Source organism: Sturnus vulgaris, chromosome 20 (assembly GCF_052056855.1).
Source record: "Sturnus vulgaris isolate bStuVul1 chromosome 20, bStuVul1.hap1, whole genome shotgun sequence".
In the NCBI taxonomy this organism is placed as follows: domain Eukaryota; kingdom Metazoa; phylum Chordata; class Aves; order Passeriformes; family Sturnidae; genus Sturnus; species Sturnus vulgaris.
This window is the reverse complement of record NC_142262.1, coordinates 3,137,262-3,162,885: the sequence shown is the minus strand read 5'-3', so window position 1 is coordinate 3,162,885 and position 25,624 is coordinate 3,137,262. Positions and strand designations below refer to the sequence as shown.

General features: G+C 46.3%; 1 protein-coding gene across 1 annotated transcript in view; it reads right to left on the bottom strand.

Annotated features, from left to right (window-relative positions):
• CACNG4 (calcium voltage-gated channel auxiliary subunit gamma 4) overlaps positions 1-25,624 on the bottom strand; it is a 43,722-nt gene that overhangs the window by 5,027 nt on the left and 13,071 nt on the right. The window contains exons 2-3 of the mRNA XM_014882718.2: positions 5,596-5,679; positions 184-324 (exon numbers count right to left, since the gene is read on the bottom strand). Coding sequence (XP_014738204.1) covers positions 184-324; positions 5,596-5,679 — 225 coding nt within the window. The remainder of the gene's footprint in view (positions 1-183; positions 325-5,595; positions 5,680-25,624) is intronic.

Here is a 25,624-nt window from a genome sequence, read left to right as displayed (position 1 = left end):
ACACACTTATTGTGGAGCTTCAAGAGCATAATTTTGTCTTGAGAAATTTGCCTGGTGTGGTGGTGTTACTGCCCTCAGTCCTGGAAAGGAGTGCAGGGAAAGCATTGCCAAGGAGCTTTTCCAGAGTCGTTTCCAGCTGAAAAAGGCAGCACTTCTCAAGAACTCAATTTAAACAGAACATACCCGCTGCAACAAAGAGAATCCCAGCGCTGAGAATAATGTTGTTTTTGCTGTTGTAAATCCTTCCTGCTCCGACACAGAGTCCTCCCAGCAACAGCAAAATTGTGCTTAGGATGGGGAACACGCTGGAGGCACGGACGATGCCTGCAGGGAGACAGGTAGGAGGGGAAGACAGAGTAATCATTTTGGGTGCAAGTGTGGAGATTAGAGTCTCAAAACCCCTGTTTTTTTTCCCTAAAATCGTTAAGAAGAATGATTTAATAGAACAAGAAAATTGTTAAGGTTGAAAAAGACTTTTAAGGTCATCAAATCCAACAGTGAAACCAGCACCTCCACCACGCTCACCACTAAATCATGTCCTCGAGTTTCAGCCACATGCAAGCATTTTTTGCACATACTCACTGTTCCAGTGCTTCATAACCCTTTCAGTGAAAAAAATTTTTCCTAATATCTAACTTATTATCATTTTTTATTCCTTTTTGCTAGAATTACCACTGATTCTGCATTTCTGGGCACGTTTTTGGGATGACAAAGCCATGAGGTGGTCAATGTGACACAGACTCTCAACTGAGTGGCTTCAGTGTTTTGAGCTTTCTCCCAGGAAGTCCAGCATTATTGGCATTTTCTGATGCCACCGTGTGCAGAATATTTCTGGCAAAGCACGAGATAAGTGACAGTAAGACCCAGCATCACGCAGGGAGCAGCAGTGAAAAATTCATGAGCTGGCTATGAACCCTACAACGTTTGGGACAGCTGGAGCAGACGGATCTGTTCCGTGGTGCACACACAAGGTGAGCAAATTACAGCTCTTGAAGTCAGCAGCATCCATATTTGCCAGCAAGCATGGCTAATAACCCCTTTTTTCTTTTGCTGGATATTAAGGACATGGAAACCTTTCAGATTTCTAAGGAAGGAATTTTAACAAGTGTGTCTTAGATGTTTGTGTTTAGTTTCCTGACAGCAAAGTAGTCATTTAAAATTCTGCATGCTTCAGTCCATTCATCAGCGTATAAAATCCCCCACAAAAATACTAAAACACCACTTCAAGCCGGCTTTCAAAGTCGGGTCACAACAAGACAGAGCAGCAATCGCCAGGGAAGCGGCAGGGAGGGAACAAAAGGGCTGAGAAAAAATAAACAAGCATGAGAAGAGAGATGTCTGTATTGTAAAAACCAAAGGGGTAAAAGCTGGCAGGGGTTCCTGAAAGGCAGAGTGAGGAACAGAGTTTTATTGCTGTAGAGAGAGGATTTATTTTTTGAAGGAGGGTAGATAAGGTGCTGAATACTGCTGCGGAAAATGGGATCACCCCGAAGCCGGGGAAGGGCGAGGGCACGGAGGGGAGCCCTGGCAGAGCGAGGGGTGCCGGGCCGGGGGGTCCCAAGGCGGGTGAGAGTCACAGGCTGCTGTCGCAGTGGCATGGAAACCTCAGAGCAGACTGTGAGGGCACGGGCACCCCAGGGCTGGGTGAGTGGAGAGCAGAAAACGCCATCTGGGCCGCTGCGGTGCCGTGAGCGCCGCGGTCTCCCCGGGTGCATCCTCCTGGCTGACACGCACAGCGAGAGCAGCTCCCGCTTCCCCGGGAGAGTCGGGCAGATGTTCCAGCTGCTGCTTTCTCATTTTGCTGTCGATGGCCGTGGCGTTCCCGACTCAGTGAATCGCTTCCTGACGATTCCCCTGGTAACTGGTGGCAGAGGTCCCAGCTGGGGGCTGGGGGTTCCACACCAGCATCGCTCCCTGCGCCCCGCACGGCCCCGCAGCCCCCGCTCCGCATCGCGGGGAGGGCGCACACACAAACCCCAAAAGACAGCGCCTGCCTGGGAAAAGCTTATGCCTGTATCGATAGGCAGCAGCGAGAAAAGTCCATCCCTCCCCAAGCTGCACGTGTCCTTCACAGATGGGGCATTTTCCAGCCGGATCTGAACCCGGTCCAGGCGGGCGCATTGCTATTCAGACAGCGTCTTGCAGGAACTGCCAAATCCAACTGATGTGAGTGGGTGTACGGTCTCTGGTCAAAGCCTGTTGAGACGTGAGAGCCTCTTCCCTTGTCCTGGCTGTACCCTCACGTGTGTGGTATGAATTAACAGCACTTTGGTTTTTGGGTCAGTTTTTTTTCAGTCAATTATTAGAAAAAGATTCCAAGTCAGTCTCTGCTGCTGGACTTTAAGGCACCCCAAATCTCTGTCTGTTTGTGCCCTGGCTAAACGCTCAGGATCTCCTCTGGCCCATCCTTTCTGGATATTGTTTCCTGCACTTTATGGTCATTCTGTTTATAATGATTTCAGTTAAATCAAAGAGCTTTCCCAAAATGCTTCAGTGATATCATTGGAAGGAACTTGTCAGACATACCAAATATAGGGGGTGGGTTGTTCTATTTGTACTAATAATCTCCAGAGATAATTTTTCTGTAGTAGGTAATTAATGCGAAGAGAAGCAGAACACACAGTGTTCTCTTCCTGAAAAATTCCACAGTATATTTTTTCTTACCATGTGTACTTTTAGCTCTGATATTTCAAAGGAAGCTCATAAGGTACCACGTAGAATTTACATATGTCTCCTGATACTGGTAATAAAATGACAGCACATCAAAATACATTAAGGCAATCTGGTTTTTGCTTTCTCCCTGGCTTTCCTCCCCGCCTTGTTTACCGTCCTGTCGGTTTGCATCGCCTGCTGTGCACCGCTATGTGCGGTGACACCTCCTCCGGTGGAGCCGCGGTGCTGCTCCTCCCCATGGGGCTGCAATCCCTGCTCGGCTCGGGCTTTTAATCTCCGGAAAGGCAGGAGCCGAGGGAATGGCTGTGGAAAGAGGATGCTCTAACATGCAGGGAGGAAGGGCATGAAAGTAGAGATGCCCCTGAAGCAGAGTCCCCCTGCTCGGAGCAGCAGAGCCCCGACATCCCCAGCGCACAGCGAGGATGACATCCCCCTTCTGCAAAGGGAGAGGAGATCTGTCCTCTGTGCTTTGTGCGCTGCTGGATGGGAGCAGCTCGGGTTTTGTGTGCCCAAAGGAATGCGGGAGAGAGGGAAGCAGGAGAGGAGGGAAGCAGGAGGGAGCGAAGCCGGGCGCCTTTGCCGCTGGGGATGCGGTGGCAGCCCGGGGACCGCGGGGCTCTCCGTGCTGGCACTGGGACATCTGCTGCTCGCTGGGGCCCTGCTCAGGCATGTGAGGAGGATTTTTTGGACACACAGATGGGCGTGTGCTGCCACGGGGAAGGTTCAATAGGAAGGGTCTCGTCCGAGCCCCTCTGCAGGTGTCAGTTTGTCACTGCGCTGTCGTTCGCTTGGTTTTGCAGGAAGCAGCTTGAGCATCAAAGGGCAAAATCCAAACTCCTGCCTCTGCCCACTCCCTAGACCAGTCTCCCCAAAACAGTCATTTTTGTCTCTGATTTGCATGGGGTTTTGAACCAGGGCTCGATTCTGCTAGCACTACAGTGTTTGGATTTCTGCGAAGCCTGAATTAAATTGGGGACTGTGGAAGAGGCTGAGACCCCTCATGCTGCTCTTTCAGGAGCAGGAAATACATCAGTGTGGGTGCCTTTGTCTAAGCCAGGCAGGAAAAATAAATATTAGTTCCAACACATCCCTCTGAGAAACTGTGCCAAGAAATGGCCAGAAATAGTGGAAAATGATATGGAGACAGTAGACAGCAAAGGTGTTGCAGAGGGCAAAAACAGGACAGAAGCTCTCATGTCCCTTTGAAACAGGATGTAAATATCCTCCTGTCTCAGGCAATGATTTGGTCCCGACTACATAAAGCTATGAGCTCATCTCCTCTGGATTGAGACATGTTACCTTTCAGTAATCTCTAAATCAACTCTGTGCATGGAAAACAGCAGCTCCTATGGAAGTTAAAGCCAAGGAGCCTTGTCTCCGTGCAGACTGTGAGGTGAGCTCTGCTCTGCAGGGGAGGCACTGGAGACTGATTTTGCAGAAGACATAAAGGGTTGGACTAACTTGTTTTTAAGATCTGTACTTAGTCACTTTTGCAAACAGCTTTTAGGAACACCCGTCACAAGCACACTTACAAACAATTTACCAGTCTTGTACCTTAACGTGGAGCTGGAGACTGTTTTTCCCAGTTCTCACTTTTCTCTATATAAAGAAGGCATAATGTGCTTTTATCAAGATGCTACTTAATTCCTCTTTCCTTTTACTAATGATGTTTGTTTCCTAAAGCTGACTTTGCATCAATTTAACATTAGTTTCAAGGCATTGTATGAAAGATAAATGCAGCTGTGCTCATGCTCTGCCTTTGCCTGAGCTCTGAAATTGTGTCAGCCGGGTGCTATGACTGATCTAAATTGACAAGAGCAAAGAGGAAAAAACATCTGGGTTTTCTGGTGAGGCAAACTTTTCGGAAATTTTTTTTCCTTCTTCATGTCTTAGCAACTAGAAGTTGTTGCCCAGAAGTGAGCAGAAGGGCAGAGCAGCTCTCTGAGTGGTGTTTCAGGTAATTAATATTGTAATTGAGGAGTTCTCTGCCTTGCCAGCAGTGTTGTCCTCTGCTCCCTGATTTCCCAACAGCTTGTGAGCTGCAGTTCCTCTCCCTGGTAAAGGGCACTGCTTTCAGCTTGGTTGCTCAGCTCTTTTGTTCAGAAGGAACAACAAGGCAAGGAGTCCTCTGGGGAAGGGGAATTTTAACTCCAACTTTGCAGCTCTCATGGTTGGGTTCCAGGACTTGCCATCAGCTGAGAATGGCCATGTGGAGGGGGTGAAACAACTGCCCTTATTTCAAGCACCAGGTTGGTGGGTGAAATCTTTTCTGGGAGGAATTACATGCCAGCATGGAGCAGCAGTGGCTGGGTGGCCAGGCAGGGAAGCCACAGCCCTTTTCATGCTGGGATTTTTCTGATAGCTGCAGAAATTTCAGCTTCCTTCCTACAGTGCAGTAATTTCATTGCAGGGGGAGGTGGCTCACCAGCTGCAAAGACTGGGACTTGAGTGAGGATTGGGTTTAAGCATTTGGTAAAGCTTCCTAATGGGCTGGAGCCCACTCCTCAAACCTGTTTTGTAACCCTATAAATACTCCATCTGTAAAATATCCTCTCCAATCTGGGCACAATAGCTGTAGTTTTCACTTGGAAATTTGTCATATGATGTTTAGACAATCAACAGCAAAATTGTCAGCATTCTCCTGGCTGAAGGAAACCCTTGGAAAAAATCCTTGAAACTGCATGGCAAGAGGGTTGGAACTAGATGGTCTTTAAGGTCCCTTCCAACACAAACCATTCCATGATTGAATGACTCTGTGAAGTGGGGGTCTCCAAGGGTGATGGGCGTGTGGCACCACTGGGCTTTGCAGCCCAGTTTGGACCAGTCTGGCAGTGAGTAAAACTGGGGTTTCTCTCTGCAGAAGAGAAGCCCAGGGAGGCCTCTGGGGGCACATCTGTGTGCTGGGTGTCACTGCTCACTTACGGAGAAGGTACTCTGAGCTGTCGTGGTCGTAGTCATTGTCCTCAGGGAAGTGGTTGATCCGGAAACAATGTCCTTTGTAGATTCCTAAATGGAAACAAAGCAAACACAGCCCATAAGGAACAGAATCAGGTAAATGTGCTTTTTCTTAACCTGTCAAGAAACCATCTCCAAAGTCATGAATTTTGGGCAGACTGAGCTGAAGGGACAGCCAGGATTCCTGGGCTCTTTCCTTCAGCCACTTATATCATTCTCTTGAGTTTTTTAATCTCTAAGTGCTTCACTTTATCAGCGCTGTGCTTATCTTACAAGCATACTGAGTTTGCAAAGCTTCTTTTTGTTCCCAGAGTGGCTGTCAGGCTGGGTCCCTGCTCCGTGCTGGGGCTCCCAGTGCCAATCTTGCTCCCATCACCCTTCCCATCTCATCCCAGTGAAGTGCAGCCTTCCCTTATCAGAGCTGGTAAAAGCTGTATTGTCTGAGGCCTCTTCAATTACTCTCTAGGCTGCAAAAACAAGTCCATAAATCTCTTCCTGCTGCAGTTTAAGCCTGTATGTCCCACTCCAGGTTGGCTCAGCTTTTAATGGCATATTTGTTTATCTAACTGGGAGCCTGTGCAGTAAAGTCAGGGCACAGTGTGCACTCCTGATCCCTGGAGGGACAACACCAGAGCTGGCTGGACAAACCCCTCGCTCACCCAGACACCTCAGCACTTTGTCCCTGTAGGTAAAACTGTCCATGAGCATTTTGTGCTCTTTCCTGTCACAGTTATCCATAGTCTGAGCTGCAGTTGGGTCACTGTGGCACAGGGAGCTGCACAGGGTCCTCTCCCCAGAGAGCTTCCTGCAGGAGTGAGCCCTGAGCTGGGATTGTGCCGGGGTGCTTTCATTATTCATTAACCAGCGCTCTCCTGCTCGGGAACACATCACCCAGGCTGAGTTATCCCTGCACAGGAGTCTCTGTGCTTACAGCTCGAGCTGGCAGAAGGATTTAAAACCCATCAGTTAATACTGCTTTAACAGAAGCACAGCTGCAGTCTGTAGGATATAAATGTGGATTTATTTCACTACCTATTACCAATGATTACAAAGATCTCAAAAGAATTACTAATCCGGAGGATTTAAATTGCACCCTGTGAGTGTCAACTGCAGGTTTGCTACTACAGCGCATTTAATTCTCCCAGTAAATGATGTATCAGCTCTAATTGCAGCAGCGGCTCAGGCTTTCTCTGCACAGCACTTCAAAGGCTGGGAACAAGATGTAAGTGGCTCCTGTCACATCTGGGAGTGACACACCTGTCCTGGCTGCCAGGTGGGGAGAGAACTTCAGCTGTGTCTGCTGCTGCTGCTGAGCCAGTGTGCATCCCTGTGCTGGCCATCACAGGGGCTGCTGCTCCTCATGGCTCTCGGGCAAGGCAATGCAAAAATCAGATTTTAAAGACCTCAGTGCTTATTTCCGTGGCAGTTCACACAACGGAACTGAATCACCCCCAGCATTACAGAGCCTCTGAGACTAGATGGACATTTCATTGAGTGTCTCCATTAATATGTGCAATGTATAGGAAATACACTCAGAATGTGATTTTTATCCTCTCCATTTATTAAGGAAAAAAATCTAAATAATTTTCCCATCTTAATTTCCTATGGAAGTAAGCTTTCCAATGACTGTGCTTGTGGGTGTTTGGGTGGGGCCATCTCTCAGTCTGTACACACTTCTCTGTCTGTAGGTATTGTATTCTGTGTCCTTCTCACACTGGCTGAAGGCAGGGTTAGAGGGATATTAGGATGAAATTCCTCCCTGTGAGAATTGTGCCCAGAGAAGCTGTGGCTGCCCCACTCCTGGAAGTGTCCGAGGTCAGGTTGGAGGGGGCACCCTGGGACAATGGAAGGTGTGGGTGGAACTGGGTGGGCTTTAAGATCTCTTTGAACCCAAACCATTCCATGATTCTCCAATGAACGTTAAGGTAATTGGCTGTAATTACCCAGAGCTGATGTAAAAGTGGAGGTACCACAGGTCACTGAGGGGTGCAGACAGGGAGATGCCTGAATTCAGGAGAGCTCTGTGCCCCCACCACAGGCTCCTTCTGCACGTTCAGAGTGTGGACATGGCAACAGCCCAAACAAACACCTCAGCTCCAGAAATTCACTTAACAGACGAGAAGTCTGCAAGACTGAAACGCTCTCAAAGCCTCTGGTGTTGCAGCACTGATGGACTGATGGAAGGGTTTGGGCTCTGTGAAATGGCTCAACATAATTGAACTGCTGAGTGAAATGGGCCCCTCAGCAGAACTTTGACAAAGGCCATGAAGCCATTCCTTCCACTGCAGGGCTGGAATGCACCAGCAGGACAGCACTGATGAGACCTTCATTTCCTGGCTCTTGTATTTAGAGCTTTTCACATGAAAGAGTACTAGCGAGACTAGCAGAGGTAAAAAACAGAATAACCACCCCTCCAAAAAAACCCCACCAAAAATATGGATGAGTTTGAGAGTTCCTTTTTATTTTCAGTTTTTAGGAATACTGGGATTGGTCATTATTAATTGGTCATTATTTATCTGGGTAAATTATGATAGAAGTAGCAAATGACTGTGAAATTTGTACCCGTGTCAAAGCCTAGGAATCCAAAATATTCTGCCCAGTATTTTTGGTGTAGTTCAGACCAGAGATGTTGGTTCAGGGTCTTCTCTAATGTCTGTGATGTTTGACAGCTATTAACACCAGCAGACTGGATAACTTTTTTCTATAAACTTAACAAGTGCAATGTAATTCAGCAGCAGCTTATTAAACTCTCAGTGAGGCTTGAAGTTGCTATCAAGAACTCTGGTGATCTACAGGGTATTGAGGCCTCTTTCAATCCACAAAGCATCTGAAATAAAGGCTTGCTAGGAAAAGTAACAATACCTCTTTTCTTCATAATGATGGACTTTGGAACTCAGATTTGGCAAAAATTAAAACTTGCTGGAGAAGTGGTCAGCTCTAAAAGCACAACAGCAGAGTCTGAGTTGTATTTGTACATGAAAAATAAGAACAAAGCAAAGCTGGAATTTGGTGGAATACCCATGTCCATGCCCTGGCATGTAAAGCAATGCAAAAAGGATAAAAGTCGTGGCAGAAAAGGAAATGCTTCAATTAAATGCAGTAACGACCACTCTGCAAGCATCTGCACAAGGGCTGAGCTCCTTGAAGTCCTTCTCAAAGGCTTCTCAGCAGCTGCCTTGAAGCAGGTCCACACTCACTGAGGCACACGAAGCCATTTCCCACTCCAGGAGGGGGTGTGGGAGAGAGATTTTCTTCCTTGCTTGAGTTTGGGGATACAGTCCCTTCAATCCTTGGGAGAGGGAGATGGAATATTTAACTCCTACTGCTGTACCCACTAGAGAGAGAGAAATAAACTGCAATCACTGCCTAACAGATACTAAAATATTGAGAAACACTTCTGGATACCTCTTGAGAGTGCGATATAAAATCCCACTGAGATGCTGTAAGTATTACTCCTTTCTTTGAATGATTACTAATAACGTTTTTAATGATGCTTTTAGAAATACAAATATTAGAATTCATTTTTCCCCCTCATAATAACAATAACTTTGTTCTGAATTTTGAACCAGGACTTCAGGATCTGCATTAATGATAATGAAGAGGTAAATTTTCTGAAGTGTTGTTGATGGTGTAAGAACAAATTTTTTCCACTTGTTGCAGCATACTTAGCTGGCATTTAGGAACTAAAAAGCATTTCTGACTTGGTTCTACTCTGCGTTCAAGGGCTTCTCTGGCAAGGTTAGTACCTCCCAATCTCACTAAGTGTTGTTCAGACAACTATAATTAGAGTGTGATGTACTCGGATAACGTGATAAGGGAGGCAACTGTAGTGCCTAAGTGGAGATTAAGCTTTGTTTTGGGGTTTGAGATCTCAAAATACGTAGAGGTTTCAACAGCAAATCAAAGTAGTGATCCCAAATTCTGATGACATACTGTCTTCTCCTTGCTCTTTCCTCAAATATTCCTCCAATAATCCTGCCTCTACCACTGCAGATTCTTCACTGGTTTTTATTTTTTGATGACTGAAAGTGAAGGTTAATGCTTAGGATGCAAATGCTTATTAATTTGGTGGCCATGCATTACATGATCCTGTTATTGTCCATACCATCAGCCATGGCTTTGAGAACAGCAATTTCCCGTGCTTAGTGTTTATCAATGACAACATTCCCTGATGCCCTGGAAGTGTTTGCACAAATCAGCACTAGAAAACAGAGTCCTCAAATGTCTGACAACATTTGTCAATACAAGGCTGTACTTTTGTTTTCTCCCTGCCCTAATCCTGAAAACTCTACACAACAAGATCTTCCCATAGCATTACTGCTCTGTTGTCATTTAAAATCGGTTTCCACCACTCCAGACTGGAGCAGCTCTGCAGCAGAGGGGCCTGGCTGCAGGGGAACTGTGCCAATAGCAATTTTTGTCTCCCTGAGCTGAGCAGGCTCTTAGGGGAGGCGATATCCGATAGCAGTGGGAGACACTCGAGGAGAGAGGGGCCGAGCTGCTCCCTCCTCCTCCATCATTGCTGCAGAGCCACGGCCCCATTAACTCTTTCAGCTGCCAGCCCTCCTTTAATGCAGAAATCACTGGGTTTGGGGCCTGCTAGAGAAGCCTTTCTTGTTTTCTCATGGGACAGCAGACATTTGCTGTGTCTTGGATCAAACCCTCCCCTGCCAGAACTCCACATTCCTGCAGCTCTCGAGCAGCTGTGGGAACTTGGGGCACACACATGCACTCTATTAATAGTGTGGAGCAGGGGATTCTCCCAAAGGAGTGGCTCCGGTGGGATGAGGGCTGTGAATGTCAGCTGTAGGGGTGGTCACTTGGCCTCAGCCGTCACCTGCAGGCAGGTAAACACACCCAGAGTCATCCAACCCCAAACCCCACCAAGCAGCTGATTGCTTTCTGGCAAATGTGGGACTTCTGGGTTGGTTTGGAGACATGGAATGAAATTATTTTCAGGATCATTTGACAGCAAGTGCTTGAGGAAACAGGGAATACAAGTTGAAGGAGCTGGCTGTATATTAAAAATAAGGCAATTAGTAAAGTACCATGGGAAATTTGGACCGATGGTTCTGCTTGTTGCATCTATTCTGTGATTAAATGCTGTGCCTCAATTCCAGAGCCGACTGTCAGCCTGATTTACTGCAACACATGAATATCTGAATGTTTAAACGACAAGTTTTCTGAATGTATCAGCACAGAGAGGGCTGACTGACAGACAGCATCACAGCTAGCACCACGAGAAAAGCGTGACAAGCAGAGTGGGGCTGTTGTAACAGGAGTTGCCTGAACACAGTGTCCATCCCAGCACGTCGTGCAGGACTGGGTTTCCTTAATGGCATGGCTTTACACTTCCCTTGGACATCAGTGGAGAGCCTCTATTTATAGTGAGTGAAAGTCTCTCAGTGCTGGACTCTGCCAGGGGAGAGGAGAAACACTTGTGTGTGTTTTTCCTTAGGAGGATTTCTCTGCTGACAGGTTCTGAAGCCCTTTGCCTTTGAGTGATTTGAGCAATAGTGAGTAAAGGAGATCAGACATGCCAAAAAATGTTCATCTCCACAAAAATATGTATCTGTGCACTGTGTTCATTTGTTTGATTTTCCACCAGTACAGCTCCCCCGTCTCACTGGACTGACACCACAGCACAGGCAGGGGCTGCCTTTGCTTTCTTCTCATTCCTCTTGCCACAAAATAACCCTCGAGAAGAGGAAATGAGGCTGCACCTCCTTTTGCTTTCAAAACCTGCTTTGTGGTGCTGTTGGTCAAACACAGGGGTTATTCTAGTTCTGAGCTCTCCCACCAGACCATAAGGAACAACATTAGATATTTTCCTGTAGCTTGGAACTTTCTGTGTTAAACAGTCCCAAGTTTGATTATCTGTCTCCTGCTGGTTGCTGAGAGTTTCACAAGCCTGTCCTTAAGTTACTGGAATGAGCAGAGATCCCATGAGCCTCTGCCTGGAGATGTTTAATGCTCTTGTTATAAAAGAAATCATGAACTATTGATGCAGGTCATGTGCAAAACACACCTCATGTGAATTTGCTACTCCACAAGGCTGCTGGGAGCCGCCTTCATCACCACAGAGGATGGAGCCAGCAGAGGAAGAAGCCTCAGGAGGTTAAATACACATTTATTGGGTGTCTGCCTTTGAAAAAAGTTTGGCTGTTGTGAGAGCTGGAAACTTCAAAGCATAGGCTGTTTTTGAGACAGATTCTGTCTGACACCCTCGGAGTCCTGCCAGTCCTGGAAATTTGTCCATATGACAGTTAGTATTTTTGTTTCATCCTGTAGATGAATTTGATGAACAGCACTGCTCATACCTGGGGTTATTGTCATACTTCTGCCAGGGTAGGTCCTATGTTCAGAAAATACTCAGGACATAAAAAGAGTAGGATTTTATTCCTGTAACTGTGGGCTACACTGGTGCCATAAACCAGCTGAGCTGCCCATGTGGGTCATGGTCAGGCCAAAGCAAATTCAGCTCAGCTGAATCTTTAAAAGGAATTAGTCCTTTCTCCTAACCATGTTTCTCTACAAGTCTTGAGACTGTGAAAAACAGAATCTTTTATTACACTTTTAGAAGTCCTTTCCTTCTTTCTCTATCTTACATTCCCTAACTCAGAACTCACTTTTTTCTCCTTGCAGGGAGAGGAGCTGCCTACTTCTAGGCCAGATTCTGATTTCACTGTAGTGGGCTCAAATCTGTCTCACCCAGTGATATCAGAATCTGGCCTACTCCCTTTTGTTTGCTTCCCATCTACTTCCCGGGCAGAAAGAAAATTATTTAAAAACGTTCAAATGTATGAAATTTGCCCCACTTTCTTCCTTATGAGCTGTCATCTCAAACAAACCCTTTGGGTTCTTCTTTTGATCTATTTTCAATTGTCTGGTGGGCAAAGCAAAACTCCTCCTCAAGTCTCTTATTTTCTTATCTTCTGCTGTGACATGAATTTCCCCTTTCTCCAGTCCTCCCCCTCTGCTGCCTACAGACCTTCCACTGCTCAGAGCTTCCTGGCAGTCCCCTCGGTGTCAGGTGAGGAGCAACCACTCGGGATTTGCTGCCTGCTCCATTTTGCTCCTCTTTAAGGCTTTTGAAGGCAGAACACCTTCCCGGTGTGCTCAGCACCTCGGGAGGGCTCCGAGGAGCTGGAGGAGACGCTGGAGCAGCTGCTGCTGCCCACGCACTGCAGAGGAGCTGGGGCTGGCAGGGATCTCTTGCCTGGCCTTTATTTAGTGCTCCCCATTCCCCTCCAGTCTGGCAGAAGCATGTTTCCTCCAGGAACAGGTCTTGGCTTATCTTGTCATTTGATGTGCTCACTCCATTCTCTTACCTTCGTGTAGTAAATCCTCCCTCCTGTATTTGTCGTAGACTTTCTGTGAGAACTGTCTTACACCACCACTCCCCAGTGCTTAGAATATTCTGATCTGCTTTCCCCAACTCGCCTGCTCTGTGGCAGTGCTTGATCTGATTCCCTTTTGCAGCCTCTCCCTGGTGCTCCTGGACAAAGCCCTCTCTGTTGGAGGCAGAGGCAGCTCACAGCCCCTTCTTTCAGCACAGCCCCACAGAAGGAAGGCTGTGCTGCTCTGCTCCTTGCATTGCTTTTTTGTACAGAGGTCTCAGACCGCAGTGGAGCTCATGCTTGGCGTGGCTGAGGAGCCACCTCCAGTGGTCTGAGTGCCAATTCCAGAGCTGCAAATAGCGACTGGAGAGGTTCCTGCTTGGGCAGCTCGACCTTCATGCCACAGCCACCCCTTTTCAAACACTCCTGAGCTTCCCATGGCCTTAGCTGATCTCCCCCGATGCCAGGGGATGCTCACTATTTCCCAAAGAAGTTGGCACCATAGCAGAAGGTATACCTTGCTTAGGGGAGGAAAAAAATCCACTGGATTTTTTTTTCATGTTCATTTTCTGTTCATGGAATGGCAGAATGGTTTGGGTTGGAAGGGATCTTAAAGCTCATCTTGTCCCAACCTCCTGTCATAGACAGGGACACCTTCCACTAAACCAGGCTGCTCCAAACCCTGTCCAACCTGGCCTTGAACACTTCCAGGGATGGAGCACCTCTGCTCTTGGGGGGTGACTTCTAATCCTAGCAGGAAAAATTTTACTTTCTGAGCAAAATACTCTTTGTTATTTTGATGTTCTGCAAGCCAGGATGCACCAAGCTCTATTTTACACAGCCTGGTAAAGCATCTCCAGATTCTGGATCACCTACACCAGAAGATATCCCAGGAAATGCCTACAGTGTCTCAGTCACTTATAATTCATGTGGAAAACACACAGCCTCAGCAGCTGACCTCCTGCTTTCAGCTGGGCAAATATCATCAGAGATGTTGTGCATTTGTATTTCTGTCTAAGAAATGAACAGATTCAGAAAAGATGCTTTGCCAAAGATGCCTTTCGAATTCTATGACACCCTTTTGTTCTGTTATAAGATTTTGAGACCTTGAGTGATGTTAGAAAACTCGTGGCAGCAAAACTCATTTCCCAAAGATTCTCCTCACCTGCACATCTGGGAGCTAATAAAACACATCACAGTGTCTGGCTGCTGTCCTTTGAATTCTCTTCAGTCATTACAAAACTGCTGCCAAAAGTACCAAGTGTCCTTGTGCTACCACAGTGAATACCAATGGTACCAGGGAAATGCAGGGCAGCGGCAGAGGAGGGGACAGTTGTGTTTCCTGTTGGTTTGGGCTACTCAGTTTCCAGTTTCTTCAAATGTTTGTCACATAAACCAGCATTTTGGCCACAGAATTCAAGACTGAGGTTATTCAGCAGTGCTCCTATCCCTCCCCAGCTGCCTTTCCTTGGCCAAGCAGCAGATAATGGAGCGTGCTGTGTAATTCCACAAGCCCTGCTGATGGGTCTTCCTACTGCAATTTGCAATTTTCTCCTTATCAGCCACATCCTCTCACGCTGCTGCTTGGATTGCTAAGTGGGGCTTGTTTCAGGTGGTTCTGTTTTTGTCTCTTTTGTTGATCCTTTTCACAGAGCTTATTGAGGGAATGACTCTGTGTTTTCTAGAGAGAAAACTGACAAACTTCCAGCCCTAATGTTCAGTTTGCATTTTATAAATAGCTGTGCAGGGAAATAGGGGCAATCCCTCAGTCTGGGTATGCCGTGGTTTGTTTTGGGGCAACACTGGTGATGCCTTTTGAGGAATATTTTCAAGTCAGAGAGAAATCAGCCCTGCCACGGTGAGCGTTCTCATGCCTGGCTCAGTCTCAAGAAACTGTCAACATTTCTAGTTTGTCGTGGGGTTGTTAACTCACTTCTCTGTGTCTGCTTTTCTCTCCACCAGCACGGCCCACACTCGCTGTGTTCTGCCTTCACACCTCGTCTCGTCCTGCATCTCCTGCCACAGTCCTTTATCCCGGCAGCCCAGAAGTTTGTCTCACCACTCACTTCCATATTTTGCTCTGCTGCCACTTTGCTGAGGCTGTTTCTGGGTGGCTGATATAATCCTCCTTGTCCTTTTAAAGGGAATTTGGAGCTTGGATAGAAACCTCCATTAGAGTTCTGTAGTTGGCTTTTCTACCTTAGCTAAAATTAGTCTAGCACTTGAGGAGCTGGAGTTGGCTTCTTGGGTGAGAGCCTTCATCCATCAGAGCTCTGAACTGAGAGTCATCCTCTGATGAGGTTCCAGCTCTTACTTACATTCTGGCTCCAAACACCTTAATTTAAAGAGGTACTTTAGTAACTGGCAGTGCTTTTGGCACAATATGTCAGAGACTGACTTGTTTTTCACAACTGTGAATGGCCCCACAGTGACCATCAGGGCTCCAACGCCTCAGTGCGGGAAATGAACGGGGCTGGCCTGAACGTAGCCAGGATTGGACCAAAATCTGTTCTTCCCCCCCAGGATTCTTGACCCTGACATAGATGCAGTGGTACAAAGACTGCTCATGCAGGGAGGCTGCTGCCAGTCTGTGAGAGGGCTGGAGTGCCAAACTGTACCGGGTGCAGTTCTGAGAACAGACCCTCCTTTTGCCTGGTGAAGTTCATGTGCTGTAAAATGACAAATCGTGTTTATTTGCACAATGTCAAACGATGCCTTTTTCCTGCATCTGCGCAGTTGGAATCAAGTTTCCCTCAAGGAGCAGTTTGGTTTTTGTCCATATGGTTTCCCTTCCTTGGGTAAGTCATCAGTTCTCCCTCATTAACATGGTGATCAACCAGGGCTCGATGGCTTCACCTTTTAGGATCACAGCACATCTACAGATCCTGTCCCATGGCTTGGCATTTCCTGGGGGTGGAATTCAAGGAAGTGGACATTGATGTCTCTTCAAAGTCTCTACTGAGTTTATAATTGGAGTCACTGTCATGGTCACCTCTGGGGTGCTTCCTGAACTACTGAAACACACCCAGTGCAGTGTATGCTTAATCCCCTGTATCTTCTGCCATTTCAACTTTCACACATGCACAACCTCCAGCTGTTGCCTTCCTATTCTTGATTTCTATTTTTAAACCCTCTTAAACTGCCATTTCCCCCCCCATTTTCTGAAGCATTTTCATTTCACACCAGGCAAGGTTTGCAGCTGGCATATAGCAGTCTAAAATTTAAGAAACTCTCCAGAATGAGGATCTGGGAAATCCTTGGTGATGTTTGGGGTAACACACACAGGGTGCACCTGATGTCTTCTTCTCTGATGGAAAAACCTCCCAGATCTGGTCAGTAAAAAAAAAAAATTCATATTATTAATGGTTCATACTATTGATATTTTATTAATAAGGTGATGGTTCATATTATTGATGCAATCACTACTAGAGAATTGATAACTGATAGTTCTGATTATTGGTGATGGTGAGATCTCTTGGTGCAGCAGAAGCTTGCAAGGCACTAAATAATTGCCTCTCTGCATTAAATGAGTTATTATCTGCTCCAATAGCAGGGAATGTCTCTAACTTGACATCTAGAGCTGAACTTTCTTTACAAACTTTCCTTTGGCTCACTCATACATTGCCAAGTTGGGGTGTTTTAATGCAAAAAGCATGAGGTTTACACTGGAAAGTAGTGATAAAGGACCTTGCAAGTGAATTGATTAGGAATATGCAGGATATTTGGACACTCCTGCGATCTTGTAGTGATTCCACATCTCTTCATTCCATGGAGATTCATCATAAGATGATGGCATTCAGAAAAACAGTTGAATACTGAAGAAGCAATAGGGAAATAACAGTCCATAAATCATCTTAGTTGAAAGGAATGCTTGTAATGTGTCTGTCTTTGGAATGCAGTGACCTTGAGTTGGATCTCCATTCGTTTTGGAGCACACAAATGATCTTCCTGGTCTCTCTGCCAGCTTGTTGAGTTATACATAGAAGCAAAGCCTCTAGAGATTGATCATGCACAATCAGTGATGCGGGACAGAAACAAGGCAGATGACAAGGGGGAATCGAAAGGTTGGGAGAAAGGGGTGGAACTGCCAAGCCCTGCTGATGGCTGGATTTGGGAAATGCAAGGCAAAGGTCTCAGCAATCATCTGCATGATGTATCAGTGTGAAAGACACTCCACCAGAGAGATTAGTGCTGTGTGTGCTGTTGAGCTGGATACCCGGGGCTGATGTCTAACCTTGGGAACAAATAGCAGAGCTGCTGGAGAGACTGAGCAGCTTCCAGTGGGAAAAAATGAAAAGAACAAAAATATTTCGCCATTGTTAAATCCTGGAAGGGAATATAAAGGCAGCATGTAGCATTTTAACTTGAATTGAGTTACTACTGCCTTGGTTAGTCCTGATCCTCAGCAGTGTGTGCAACCCAAAAGGTGCTGCAACTTTGTGAAGAAAGGCTGAGAGCAATGTAAAGAAAGAGCAAAGGAGCAGAAAAAGAGCAAAGGAGCACTTTGGGGCAGAATGTCTGGTCTGAATCCCTGCCCTGTCTGAACCCCATCCCTGCCCTGTCTGAATCCCAGTGTTTTTGAATTCCTGCCCTGCCTGAATCCCATGTCTGCCTTCATCCCAGCCCTGCCTGGCTGAGGAGCCAGTTCTCCTTCCTGCCAGAAGGCAAAGGGATGCACAGCCACTGCCTGAAGAAAATTAAAAGCCTTAAACTTTCTAATTCCTAGGACTGATTTAAATTATCACAGCTAACAAATGACCTAATACATAAAGATGGAGATGGCTACCAAATAGATCTGTTTAAATGAACACATGCAGAAGAGATTCCATTTGCCTCCTGCACCTGAAACTTCCTATTTCCTAATGCAAACTAAGCAGTGACAAATAAAAAATGAGGCTGCAAAACCAGCATGACCTCTTTAAGCTTTAATTATTCATGAGAACTGTTTTCTTCTCTGCTGAGATTCAGAGCAACACATTTAAGCGGGTTCCTCTCAGGTTTATGGGAGACGTACGTTCCTTGTTACACCAGCTAATAAATGCAACTAAACACAATGACCCAACAATATTTGTAGAAACAGCATTTGGGAAAATGTGTTTAATGAATCAGAAGAGCCTTAATCTAGTCAGTCTTGAAAAGCAAAACATATCATGCAAAATTACAATGCACCAAAGCACAGGCTCATAAATATTTTATTGTCGAGATTTCTGAGTTTACTTACAGTATTTCAGGATTGTGTTTTACTATGAAATGTCTCTACCTGCACCGGGGAAGGACAATGGTGGTGGGAGCTTTGAGCAATCCAATTTAGAATGCCAGGATTTGCTTTTAAATAATGTATCTGAGAGTCCCAACCCTTACCATCATCAGGCACATCTGCCATTGTAACCAGAAATGCTCATTGCCTTCTGCTGACCTGGGATGGCATGGAAGCAGCTGGGAGGAGAAAACCAAAACATTTTCCTTTTGCTGGGAAGATTGGACAAAGGGCAGGTCCTGACTCCTGTCCCCTTAGTCCTTCGTGTTTGCCCCTGCCCCTGGATAACAGCATCCTGGGGACCTGATTTCCCCCTGAGTTTTGAAAGCAGGGGAGGACCAGTCTGTCACCCCTTTGGTGACACCTCCTGCCATGTCCACATCAGGAGTCAGGCAGCAGCTCCGACCGCCCGGGCACGCTGCCATGCCCAGAGGGAGATTTACAGCTCCTCTCCCCTTCAGACACCTCATCGGCTGTGATGCAGAGCTGACAGCTCCTCATTCCCAGCTACTGCAACCTCCTCTTCCTCCTCAGAGCCTGGGTGGGCTGTTTGGGGCCCCTCAGGCTGAGTCCCCAGGGCAGTGTCCCTGCCATGGCCCTGGCAGACGGGCAGAGGCAGCCAAGGGGCAGCTTTCCAAAACCTGCTTAACGGGGCCATGCTCTGATACTTACTCAATCTTTACAACTCAGTGATATGCTGCCAATATATTTTTGCCAAGGAGACAAAAATACGTCTCTTCTTCCTACTCCCCCAGCCTATGAAAAATCTCAGTTGTGTGCACGAAGAGCCGCTCTGTGTGTGTGTATGTGTGTACATTTAGAGGGGGGAAAAAAGAGTTTCTGTTAACTTATTTTCCAGTAGAAAGTCTGCCTTGTAGCCAGGGAAGCACTTTTTTCATTGGTTATAACTTTGGGCAAAAAAGCCTTACTTTGTGCTGAGCAGAAATGGGAACTGGGAGCAAATCCTTTGACTTCTCCATGGCTCATGTTCTCTGCTCGAGGATGGATGCCTGATGGCTTATAAATAATTTGGGGATTTATGGGTCAAACAGCTCTGTATGAAGAAAGTTGCCTAATAATGGGCAAAGAAGAGAGACATGATCCTTGCAGGGTGGTGGGGTTCAACTCCCCAAGACAGACTCCAGGTATTTTTTCACATGTTAATTAAGACTCTTCCACTCAGCCATGGTTTGGAATTCTAGCTTTGTTTTCTGAATAGTTGGGGTCCTTCAAAACCACTTGGTACAAAAAGGAGGGACTGGAGGCTTTTCCTAAGCTTCCGAGCAACTTAGCTCCAAAAAGGTGTATCCCTTTTCCCTCCTTCCCCTCCCTTTCCCCCCAGACCTTGCATGACTTCAAGGCATCAAATGTTAATGAAAGTTTGCCAGGCTTCAAGGGCTGTGAAATGGAAGTTAAAAATCCTGCACTATAGGATGGCTCTAAAAATACTCAGTCATGTCGAAACATCACCCAGCTCCAGCAGCTCTCCTGCACCCAGCAGGATGCAGCAGGGCTTTTTCTCCCAAATAAGCTCTGGACAAAGTTTGCCCAGTGACTGTGGATTACTTCTGCTCTACAGACTGGAATCACCGAGTTATGGCCAGCAAATACCTGCTGGAGACAGAGGATCTGCTGCATCACTGAACTCTGGTGGTGCTGCCAGGGCAGCCCCAGGAGGGATGGGCTGTGCACTCCTGCACTGCTGACTCCAGCCACAGGCTCAGAGTTGTGATGTCCATCCCTGAGGACGAGCACAGCCCCAGACATCAGCCCTGTGGGTTGTAAAGGGAGGTCTGATGTCATGAGGGTCACCGTGAGGGTGCAGCTCCTGAGCTCTGCTCTTCAGTGTCATTTGTTGTCCAGGGTGCTGGGGTTTGTAGGCTGAGTTTTGACTTTTTAAGCACAGCATCACCCAAACTCCTCTGCAGACCTGCTCCTGCAGGCTCTGGAGTAGGAGAGCTGTGCCCTCATGAGACATCAGTGCTTTTCTGCAGTGACTCCCCACGATCCTACCCAACATGTCCTGCTAACCTGCAAATGCTGGATACACCAGGGGTTCCTTCATGGATTTACTGTGTCCAGTTCTGGGCCCCCGGTTTAGGAAGGACTGAGACACCTGAGCACATCCAGAGGAGGCAACGAGGCTGGGGAGGGGCTGGGAACACAAACCCTGTGAGGAACGGCTGGGGGAGCTGGGGTTGTTCTGCCTGGAGAAAAGGAGACTCAGGGGTGACCTTGTCACTCTACAGCTCCCTGAAAGGTGCCTGTGCTCAGCTGGGGTTGGTCTCTTTATCCAGGGAACACTGACAGAACAAGAGGTCACAGTCTTAAGCTGCACCAAGGGAAATATAGGTTGGATATTAGGAAAGAGTTTTTCATGGAAAGAGTGATCAAGTACTGGAATGGTCTGCCTGGGGAGGTGCTGGAGTCACCATCCCTGGATGTGTTTAAAAAAAGCCTGGATGTGGCACTTGGTGCCATGGGTTAGTTGAGGTGCCAGGAAACAGGTTGGACTCGATGATCTTGAAGGTCTCTTCCAACCTTGTGATTCTTGTGACTTCTGGAGGGCTTCAGCAGACATAGTGCCATCCTCTTGTGCTATAATGTGTTTTTTCCTAGAGTTTTTTTTTTTCCTAACAGTATTCTCATGAGTGAGAACCTGGGAGCTGCTTTTCCCACACCACAGCCTCCTTTTTCTTCTCAGAGGAGCACAAATTCCTTTCTCCCCATGGAGCAAAGGAGGAGCCTGAACACCATGACTGGATGGTGACTTGAAGCCTGATCCCAACACGGTGTCTGAGCCATTCCCATCACAGGAGGAGCCACGGGGGCTGTGACAGCTGCACCTCTGAGTCACACAGCCTGATGAGCCCCTGCTCCCAGGGGACAGCACCTTGCCTTTGGCCTCCAGTGACTCCAAACTCCAGCTCAGACCTCAGCAAGATGTCTGGACGCCAAACTCTGGCTGTTCCCTGATGAACCCATGCCCAGGAAGGGACAAGGGACACTCAGAGCGTGTCCCCAGCCCACAGCGCCAGACCCAAGGTGGGGCACATGGTCCAGGTGTGTGCAGAAAGTTTTGTGTCCCCAGGCCTGGCCAGGCTGCCTGGCCACACTCCAGCCCTGTGTGAACACATTGCACAGGCTCCAATCGCTATTTTTGAGCCAGTCACTAGAAATAATTCATGTATGTGCAAGTTAAAATTCTGCTTGAAAATTACTCTCTGCCTCAGAAACTTAAAACCTGAGACATCTACAGAAGCAGATGCTGAATTTAATTTTACAAGGTTCTTTCCAGCTGTTGTGGTAAGATTAGAACCTCATCCTGCATTTCTTCACTTTAAGGATCTTTTTTCATTCAAATATCTCCAATTCTAATGCTGGCAGGAGCAGGGGCAGGTGCAAGTGTTGTGAAGAATCTGCCTCTTTTACTGGACTAGATAAAGTCTTGCACCAATCATTGAGATCCATGGTATTTCTTAGAGCAAAAGTTCAAGTAATAAACATTCAACTTTTAAGGACTTAAAAATAAATTTCTGCATATGTCATTCATTTATTTGATGGTATGAACCAGGGTTTTGGAAAGCTCAAGGTATAGGTTTGTGTGTGTTAACTGTGAGCAACAGTGCAAAAGGAAAATGCTTTTTCATCCATGTGAGCTTCTGTAAAGTGTGTTCTATTCTTAGGAGAGTAAACATAACCACAAAAAAAATATGTAATCATTTAAACCTTGCAGGAAAAGAGGCAGGAGTGATGGGAACCTCTGAAATGATAAATGTATGAATTTATTCCACTGCCACTGTGGGGTTTTAAATTAGTTTTATTTTTCTTTTATTTCTTCTTGCTGACAAGCAGGGCTGCACAGCTCTGCAGATCTAATGTTTACAGATAAGGAAATATTGAAGGTCAAAAATTCTATTCTTAGTTATTCTTGTATAAGGTAATCTCCTTGTGCTGGTGACAATGCAGAGTGATCTCATGTCGCCATGGGTACCTGAATCATGCCTGTCTAACAGCAACATTCTCCATTCCCATCCCCTCCCCTGAAGTTCTTACGTAGAAAACCCAAAGATATCTCCAAGAAAAGTGCCATGCAAATGATGGACTGGAGCAAACACTTTCCTTTGAGACAGTGCACTGTGCCAGTACCTCCCTCACGCACAGTTGGGGTGATGAATTAGTTTGCATTTGTCTGTGACCAGGAAGAATTTTGCCAGGAATGCAGGCTGAATCCAACATGTTACCAGTGTCCATTTAATGCCTGCAAATAAACATCAGAACTGCTAAATTCAGAAGGGTAACTTTGTCCCTCAGATGGGTGACTGTCCCCATGGCAGCCTCAGCCAGGGGGATGCACAGCAAACTGAGCTGAAATCCAGATTATGGGGGGGAGAAGTGAGACCAGCATCTGCTCACAGGCAGATCATGGCAGGGACGAGGCAGGGAAGCACAGAAATGTGGTGAAAAGAAGGTGAAAAAAAACGCCAGAGAAACATTAATTATGTCTTCCCATGTCTCTGTAGGTTCAGCTCAGTGCTCTAATACCCACAGGATGTAGCTTTCCTTGACAGTTTTGTAACATCTAAAGGGAAGAAAAGAAACCAAAGAGGAAGCAAAGAGGGCTTTGGTGGTGAAAGGGCTACAACTCTTTGAATGCCAGCTCTTCTCCCTGCTGCAGCAGGGAAAGTTTGGTCTTTGCTTTGAGCTGATGTGGATGGATCAGGCACATGAAAAACCAGCAGCAACAGTTCCTAAAGGCTGACAGCAGGGCTGTGGATCAGGACTTCTGCCTTTTCCTACAGCAATGGAAGGGACTGAAGTCTAAATCTGGGTGTCTTTGTGCTCACAGTCTTGATATAAACTTATTTTAAAGGGAAAAAAGAAACCCACAACAAGAAGAAAAAGAATACTCTCTGGAAAGGGAGACTGAGCAATGTGAGCTGCACATTCTCCTTAACATCAGGATTCCTTTTTAAACTAAACCATTTCTGACTTCAGCAGTGTGCAGCAGGCAAGAAAACCAGGTTGGACTTGCAGTTTCTGTGAAAGGATAGAAGAAATCAGATAAACCAGTTTGTATCTACCACCTTGCTGTGAATTAGGGCTGTCCTTGTGTTTCACTTTTGTCCAATCAATTTTCAGAATAAAAGCCTTTCTTCTACTCGGCCAAGGGTTTAATTCAAGCCTGTAATAAATGGCCACCTAACAATGGGCCAAACTCAGCTTGGATGTTGCTCTAGTTAATTAAGAAGAGTAGCATCAGGGCTAAATTTGGCAAGGAGTGTGAAATGACTGCCTTCAGAGGCAGGGAAGAAAAATCCTTGCTTAGCTCACTGCATCCAGCTCTTCAAATGCAAATTAACCTGTCAACATCTGCATGCAGCCACCCAGGACAGCTGCAAAAAGGAGCTGCCTGCACCCAAAAGAAGGGCTGGAAGTGTTTAGTTCCAAACAGCTATTTTCTAAAATAATTTCTAGTAAATAAGAATACATTTAAAGTGGTAAACTGAGCATCTGCTGCATGAAATGAATGGAGGACAGCATGTGAAAAGAAACATATGTCAAGTATGCACTTCAGATGCATTGACTACTTGCCTCCAAAACAGAGAGAATTTAAACTTATTTGCAGCAAACACCAAAAAAAAAATTAAAAAAAAAAAAGAAAATCCTGGAATAACAGCACAAGTTCAGCTTGGCCATACCTTGCCTTTCCCGTGGTGGAAGGGAGCAGTTTGTTGGATTTCAGCTGCTCCTGGCTTCTTTTCCTCAGGCACCTGTCAGGAATGCCAAGCCCAGGCGGCTTCTGTTTGGAGCAAAAATTGTCCCTTCACCAGTGCATTTAAAAACCCAGAAACCAAGTGACTGCTGCAGCCAAACCCTACCAGATTTGCTTCACTGGAGGGAAAACAGAAAATACCCCTGTGCCTTTTACAGAGTGCCTGGTGTGCAGTGTAGGAGACGGTGACATCCTGCCTGGGATGGGAAGGGCACTGCTGGTGACTCGATCTTCACTACCCTGCAACTCAGGGAAATTGCACTGCAGTATTTCCTTCAGCCCATTATCCTCAGACAAAATCTCTGCTGACTGAACTGAAGCTTTTACTTGCAAAACAAATACAGGGCAAGGCCCGTTCAGAGGAGGAGAAGCTGGAATCCAGCTCTGAAGGGTGAAACTCTTCTTTGTGAAGCAGTGTGTGGGAATATTTTTCAGCATAACAGGGCACAGGATAAACTCTGATGTCCCTTTTTTTTGGTCAGGGGAATAATCTTTGTCCCAAAGCTGGGAGAGGCGTGCTGCCTTTCTGTCTGTCTGTCTGTCTGCTGAAGTTTTGCTGAGGTTCTGCAGCCGTGATCTCACTCTCATTCTGCAGCCACCTCCTGTGGTCCCCTTGGGAGGGAGGGGAAATAAGCCATGAGCAACTTCTGCAGAAACTGCTTTGCTATGATAATGTGGTGTAATTAAACAGGACTCAAAAATCCCAGAGTTATAAAAACCCATGGCTTGTACCAACACTTTTACTCATCTGTGGGTTTTCAGGCTGAATCAGGGCTGAGCAAAGAGATCATGAGGAAAAGATCTTTGACTCAGTTGATGGCTTTGGTCTTGTTCACCTTGGCACATTGTAGCATCTTAATTACACAATTAAGAAGGAAAAAAAAGAGAAAAACCTCTGGAAAATCCAGAAACTTACTGGATCTCAAGGAGAACCTCGAAATGGAGATATCTCTTCCTGTCCCTTCTTTGCTTGGGTTTGCTTCAATGTTTTTTCCCCCCTGGGATGCTGGGAATTACATTTCCAGGAGCAAGGAGCTGCCATGGTGCTGGCACTGAAGTGCCAGGGCCCAGCAGTGGGGCTGGGGCTGCATCCCCTTGGCTTGCAGGGCAGCACAGAGTTCTATTGAGTGTGTGTCCACATGGCAACAGCACTGGTGCTCCAAGAATTCGATTTCCACTGCGCCCCTGGGGCTTGCCTTGACATCTTCATTGTTCCACGGAGAAGTAAAAAAGTAAAAATCCACGGGTAGAGTAAATGCAGTGCAAAACACACAACACCATAGGACAGGGTTACCTAATGGTTAATTTAGAAAGGAACATATCATTAAAAACGTATGAAGGTGGCTACATATTGATGCTGTATAAATATTTAAAGGGATGCCTCTTGTAAGGGCAGAGTTCCAAACTATACCTAAAATAACGTGTGTGAAAGAAAATTAAAAGAATATTTCACCATTTGGACTTGTTTAATCTGCCTTGGAAAGGCTTTTTATGGCCAGCTACTGAACATTAGTATGGGAAAAGATATCAGACAGAACTCATTTTTGGTGTAATTCTACCAAAGTCAGCAGAGTTAAACTGAAGATGATTTTTCTGGCCTTTTAAATAGAGAGTAATTTTCTC